A 6,708-nucleotide genomic window follows, 5' to 3' on the forward strand; every position below is an offset into this window, starting at 1 on the left:
TGGTATTCTGTATATGTCTGTAAGGTATATTTGATCCATATGTTGCTCAAGTCTTCTATTCCTTTATTTTCTGTGTAGGTATTCTCTCCATTATTGATAGAGGAATACTGAAGTCCCCTACTATTATTGTATTTTCTTTTTCTTCATCTTTAGTTCTATAACAGAGTTTGCTTAAAATCTATTTTGTGTAAATATAGTCATCCACTGCTTTTTTTTTTAATGATACCATTTTCATGGAATATCTTTTCTATCCTTTCATTTTCAACCTCGACGTGTTCATAAAACAAAAATCTACAATGAGTTTCTTATATATATAGTATATAGTTGGATCTTTGTTCATTTTTTTTTTTCACCTATTTATTATTCAGTCACTCTGTCTTCTGTTTGGGGATTCTAATCTATTTATACTTAAAGTAATTATTGATGACAAAATAGTCATTATTGTCATCTTGTTAGTTGTTTTCCCTTACTCTGAAGTGTCTACCAGCCCAAGCATCCATCTTTATCCTCCTGTGGAAATCTAGACTGTGCCAGATTAGTCAGACTTCCAATATTGGTTAATCAGATGTGAGCTTTTTTGCTTAGCTATGTAGAAGTTTGGGTATTGGCTATAACTATCAACTCTGTCTCCCGAAGGGAAAACTGAAAGCTGAAATTTGTCTGCTTTCTCTGTGCTGTGAAAAAGGAAGATCTGTGGGGTATACTAGTTTAGGTCTTATCTCTGCACTCCCAGAGTTTCTGGACTGTGTTGAACTTATCTGAGCTCTAAAACAGGTAGACAGAGGGTAGTTCTTTGGGCAAGTCTGGAGAGGTTGGTATGTTGGATATACAGATAACTCTTTTCCTCCTTAGAATGAAAGTAAGAGCTGGTATTTCTCATCTTCTTATTCTATGCTGAGCAAGGGAGTGGATATGTGGCATATAATAGCTCAAGCCACCATTTCCATTGTCCCTGGAAGACTAGTCTGTGGCAGACTAGTCAGAGCTCAAAGAATGATGAAATAGAAGCCAGTCCATTAGGAAGCCTGTCTCAGAAAGTATTAGAGAATTGTACACATAAAACAACCCCTTCCAATTCCTGAGTAAAGGTAGGAGGTAGAGAGTATCTTCCTGATTTTATGACATTGTACTGGGGGCATGGACTCCACTGAGAGGGTGTCCCCACAGATTAGTGTTTAATAAATTTGTTTATTATGGCAGGATGGTGTAGAGTTTCCTATCCACTTTGCTGATGTCACTTGCATAGGAGATTTTTGATTCTATTTAAATCTTTTATTTTAGGAAGTAGTTGCTTTTTCTGTTTAGACTAAATATTATGGTGTGCTTTTGTGGGCTGAATTCCAATTAGTCAAAGGGGAATAAAGAGAAGGGAAGCAGGGACAGGAATAGAGACAACAGTGGAATGAATGTGACATAACTTTCGTATGAACATATATGAATACACCATGATAAATCTCCACATCATGTACAACCACAAGTCTGGGATCCTGATTAGAATAAAATGTACTTCATGCTTGTATAAATATGTCAAAATATAGTCCACTGTAATGTATAACTAAAAAGATAGAAAAAAGTTTAATCTTGAGAACTTAAACATTTTTCAATATTATCCTGGTTTTCTTTGTTGTCTTTGCTTTGAAAAGGATACAGCTCAATCCTCACTGGTACCCACTAAAAGGTAAGAAGGCTGATCCTAGTCTACCTACCTCATGTCATTGGGTCACTTTCAGACCTAGAGATAGGAGAATCAGAAGCTACTGGGCTTAGTCTTTCTATGTCATTTGGTAGAGGGATGGGAAATTTCAGGCTTTATGGATGGTACATCTGTAGCTAATTCATTTCATTGCCCACATTGTAGAGCTAACTAAGATTTTGCTGCTGCCTTTAACAGCAGATCTGTTAATTACCTGGTTATTTAATGAGCGTTAGGTTGGTCAACCAGGGACATGATGTTGCCAATGTGTGTGGAATGCACAGTCCATCAGTACACCGAGTGTAGAGTGTTTTTTGTTTTTTTTTTTTTTTGTTTGTTTGTTTTTTTTTTTTTTTGCGGTGCTAGGGATCGAACTCAGGGCCTTGTGCTTGGGAGGCAAGCACTCTACCGACTGAGCTATCTCCCCAGCCCTAGAGTGCGTTTTTGATGTACCTGTCAAATGTCTGAAATTGCCACTGTGGAAGAGGTGCTAGGGCACCTCACTAGGTGCTTGTTGAAATTTCCAATCTCAATCATTTGTCCAGAAAGTAAAAATTTTAGTTCTGAATTTTTAAAAATTTTGTTTGTTTTTGTTTTGTTTTGGTCTGTACTTTTTGGGAGTTTCTGAGTAAAGATCTGACATGCACCCCCCCTGGGATATATATTACAGAAATAAGGAAAACTCAAAGCATTCACTTTGTTGTCATTCTTTAAGTTCAGAGATCACTGTTCAGTATGTCTTTTTGTTTTGTTTTGTTTTGTTTTTGTTTTTTAGCTTTCAGGATCTTTTTGTTGTTTTCCATTGACTTGTTCCCAGTTTATTACATTGTATTGAGAGAGGATGATAAAGGAAAACTGAGTATATACCACTTTGTTCCAGAATACAAATTGACCACACATGTCAAGTAATAGTCTTTAAAAATGTAATCAAGTTATAAATACTTATGTCACTCCAAGGAATAATCACTATTAAGTTGACCATTATTTATTATTTACAGAATTAAGCCAGGCATTATGTGATGTTGATATTCATGAAAGAAACAAATGATGATTCTGAGTATCTTCCAGTTGAACAAGGCTAATGAGAAGAGGAAATTAGGGAATAAAATTAAACAAATATTGTGCCATAGGAAGGTTAACTGTAGCTATTGCATAGGATATTTTAAAAATAAAAAAAGATCAATTTTTTAAGATTTCTTAATGTCATCAAGTAAATTATTATTTAAAGTTGAAAAGGCATTAGTACTTATGCCAATTTAATGTGCATAGATTACAAGTATTTCAGCAATCCAAGATCTATTATCAGTTTACCCTTAAGAATTTGTTATAATCACTTATTGTGGACATGTCTGAAAATGTTCAAGTATTCAGAAAATAATATAATTAATCCATTTTATCCCTCATTTACATTCATTAATTATTAATCATGGCCAGTTTTCATTTTCTGTATACTCTTTGGCTCCCTCTTCCCTAACAGTATTTAAGAGCAAATTCCAGGCAGTTTCTTGAGTCAGACCTTGATTAAAGCACAAACTACTTTTATCTTATCTTTTATTTTTCTTCCCACCATGCCCTCTCGTACCTATGTTGATCTACCTGTTTCTTTTTATTTTACTTGCAGGGGTACAGACAGCTCTGATGATTCTACTCTGCCAGAGGACGGATCCTAAATGATTAGTCCTGGAACACAGAAGAATTAGCCACATGAGCATGACTCCTAGATCTGACTTCTTCAAACAAACCTTTTTGTAGATGTGGCTTCATAATGACTATGATTGAAGCCCTGTTATACACAAGGATCTTACTCCTGTTTGACTGGTTTGGAGTTTCTTGGTCCTTTTCTGGGCTCACCCAGGCTGAACACCCCCACTATCATAGTCCCCCAGAGGTGGTGATTCCTTTGAAGGTAACTGCCACTGCTGGAAGAATGAGACCTCCAGGTTGGGTGTCTTATAGTCTACATTTTGGGGGCCAGAGACACATTGTCCACATCAAGGCCAAGAAGCTTTTGCTGTATGAACACCTACCAGTGTTCACCTACACAGACCAAGGTGCTCTGCTTGAGGACCATCCTTTTATCCAGAATGACTGCTATTATCATGGTTATGTGGAGGGGGACCCAGAATCCCTAGTTGCCCTCAGTAATTGTTTTGGGGGCTTTCAAGGAATGCTAGAGGTAAACAACATTGCTTATGAAATCATGCCCATAATGTTTTCTACCACGTTTGAACATCTGGTTTATAAGATGGACAATGAGGAGACAGAATCCCTAACACGGAGATCTGGCTTTATGAAAGATGAAATAACATGCCAAATAGAATTTCAAGAGATTCATAATTTCACTCTGAAGCAAAGTTCCTATGAAGGCTGGTGGACCCACTACAGGATTATTGAAGTTGTAGTGGTGATTGACAATTATCTATACATTCATTATAAAAAGAATGTTTCAAAATTGATAACAGATCTGTATATTGTGTCAAATATAGTGGATTCCATTTATAGTGTTATGGGTGCAAAGGTGTTATTGTTTGGTTTGGAGGTCTGGACTAACCCTAACCCTATTGTAGTAGATGATGTAAGAAAATCTCTGGATATATATTGCAAATGGAAAACTGAAAACATTGTTCCCCGGATAAAGCATGATACGGCACATCTTTTTATATACAGGGAATTAAGAGGATTAAGTGGCCTTGGCTCAAATAAGGGAATGTGTCATCCACTACGTAGCTGTGCAATTGTTACTTTTGTGAACAGAACATTGACCCTTTTTGCAATCGCTATGGCTCATCATTTAGGTCATAATTTGGGCATGTCCCATGATATTAGTTCATGTAAGTGTGTACCACCTAAGTGTATAATGCATGAGGATAACCCAGCAACACCCAAATTTAGCAATTGCAGTTATAATTCTTTTTGGTGGTTTACCATACAGAGGGGAGGATGTATGTTTGAGCATCTATACACAACGGATATCTTTAAGAGGAAACGCTGTGGGAATGGTATTGTCGAAGATAAAGAGGAATGTGACTGTGGACCATTACGGCGTTGTGCAAAAGATCCCTGTTGTATGCCAAATTGCACTCTGAGTTATGGGTCAGCTTGTGCCTTTGGACTTTGTTGTAAAAACTGCCAGTACTTACCATCTGGAGAAGTGTGTAGAAAAGAGGCTAATATATGTGATCTTCCAGAGTGGTGCAATGGAACTTCCCATAAGTGCCCAGATGATGTATATGTGGAAAATGGAATTCCCTGTAATACCACAGCCTACTGCTATGAAAAACAATGTAACGACAGAACTGAACGATGCAGACAGATTTTTGGCCCTGAGGCAAAGAGTGCAAGTGAGATTTGCTACACTCAAGTGAACTCACAAGGTTCTCGTTTTGGCCACTGTGGTTTCAGTGGCTCTACTTATGTAAAATGTAATGCCTCAGATGTCCTGTGTGGGAGAGTTCAGTGTGAGGATGTGAAAGAAATTCCCATACTAAGACAGCATGCTACTGTACATTGGGCTCACTTCAATAATGTAACCTGCTGGGGTACTGACTACCACCATGGAATGACCATTCCTGATATTGGCGACGTGAAAGATGGCACAGAGTGTGGTCAAGACCATATCTGCATCCATAGACAATGTGTCCATATATCCATCTTGGACAGTAATTGCTCACCTACCTTCTGTAACAATAGGGGTATCTGCAACAGTAAACATCACTGCCATTGCAACTATATGTGGGACCCTCCCAACTGCATGATAAAAGGCCATGGAGGTAGTATTGACAGTGGCCCACCTCCTAGGAGAAAGATTCAAAAGAAATTTTGTTACCTGTGTCTAATATTGCTCATTATTTTGCTTATTTTATTTACTTATTGTATTTGGCTTTGTGTAAAGAAAACTAAGAAAGAAAAGAAAAGTGTTCCTCCTCAACCTGCGAAAGTAGGGAGAGTACCACAAAGTCAACCTCCCTCGTTTATTTCCCAGGGTCATCCTGAGAAAGAAAGGCAATCAGCATCAATTCCAAGAGTCCCATCTACAACAATTCCAAGAGCCCCACCCACAATTCCAAGACCCCCACCCACAACAATTCCAAGACCCCCACCCACAACAATTCCAAGACCCCCATCCAGACCAATTTCAAGAGCCCCATCCACAACAATTCCAAGAGCTCCATCCAGACCAGTTTCAAGAGCCCCATCCACATCAATTCCAAGAGCCCCATCCAAACAAACTTCCATTAAAAGATAATTCCTGAAATGTTTCTACTTTATGTACTGTTTTAATAACTTAAAGATTTTTTTTTTTGAAATTTGTTTCTTTATATTAGAAAATGATATGGCACATGGGTGATGTACTGCCTTTAAGTTATTGCTCCTCAACTCCAAAACTTGTATTCCTTTTGTATTCTGCTTAATAGGAACCACATTTCTGTTTTATTAGCCCTCTCCCAATAGGGTTATAGGGTCCTGAATATGAGAATGAACAGGAACATAGAAATTCTGCTGATTTTATCCTGTTTATGTCAGTGTTTCCTGAATAACAGATTTTGTATTTACAGTGATACTTGATTTTAATCCCCTGTGCACAGTTTCTTCTTCTTCTCCTCCTCCACTTCCCCCTATTCCTTCTCTTTCTTCCTTCTCCTCCTCCTCCTCCTCCTCCTCCTCCTTTTTCTTTTACTTCACTGTACATCAGCTTTATTGGGCTGTCTTATGTGCTACCCTAAATGTTCTAGATCCTAGCTCTTTGAACTCTTTACTAACATCCTAAATTTCCATCTCCAGATTAGCAATACCATTAGAGTTCAGAGTTGCAGATTCCTGGTGCCAGTTCTACAGACTTGTAGATTCAAGAAAACCCAGCCTCTTCCATTTGCTCCTCAACTCCATGAATTAAATCACTCTCTTGCAATAATTAGTAGCACAGTGTTTCCCTTACCTTGTTCTATTTTTCGACTGTTTTTACTCAATTCCTTATATTTAATTCTTCTCTCAAAAATCACTGTAGTGGTTTTGCT

General features: G+C 37.7%; 1 protein-coding gene across 1 annotated transcript; it reads left to right on the forward strand.

Moving 5' to 3' along the window:
* Nucleotides 1-3,455: 3,455 nt before the first annotated feature.
* LOC306661028 (disintegrin and metalloproteinase domain-containing protein 29-like) lies at nt 3,456-5,939 on the forward strand (the record flags this gene model as incomplete). Its single annotated transcript, XM_079139865.1, has 1 exon — nt 3,456-5,939. The coding sequence occupies exon 1, from the start codon at nt 3,459-3,461 to the stop codon at nt 5,937-5,939; it is 2,481 nt and encodes an 826-aa protein (XP_078995991.1). The 5' UTR covers nt 3,456-3,458.
* Between the last annotated feature and the right edge of the window lie 769 nt (nt 5,940-6,708).

This window comes from Sciurus vulgaris (genome assembly GCF_902686455.1).
Source record: "Sciurus vulgaris genome assembly, chromosome: 5".
NCBI classification, from domain to species: domain Eukaryota; kingdom Metazoa; phylum Chordata; class Mammalia; order Rodentia; family Sciuridae; genus Sciurus; species Sciurus vulgaris.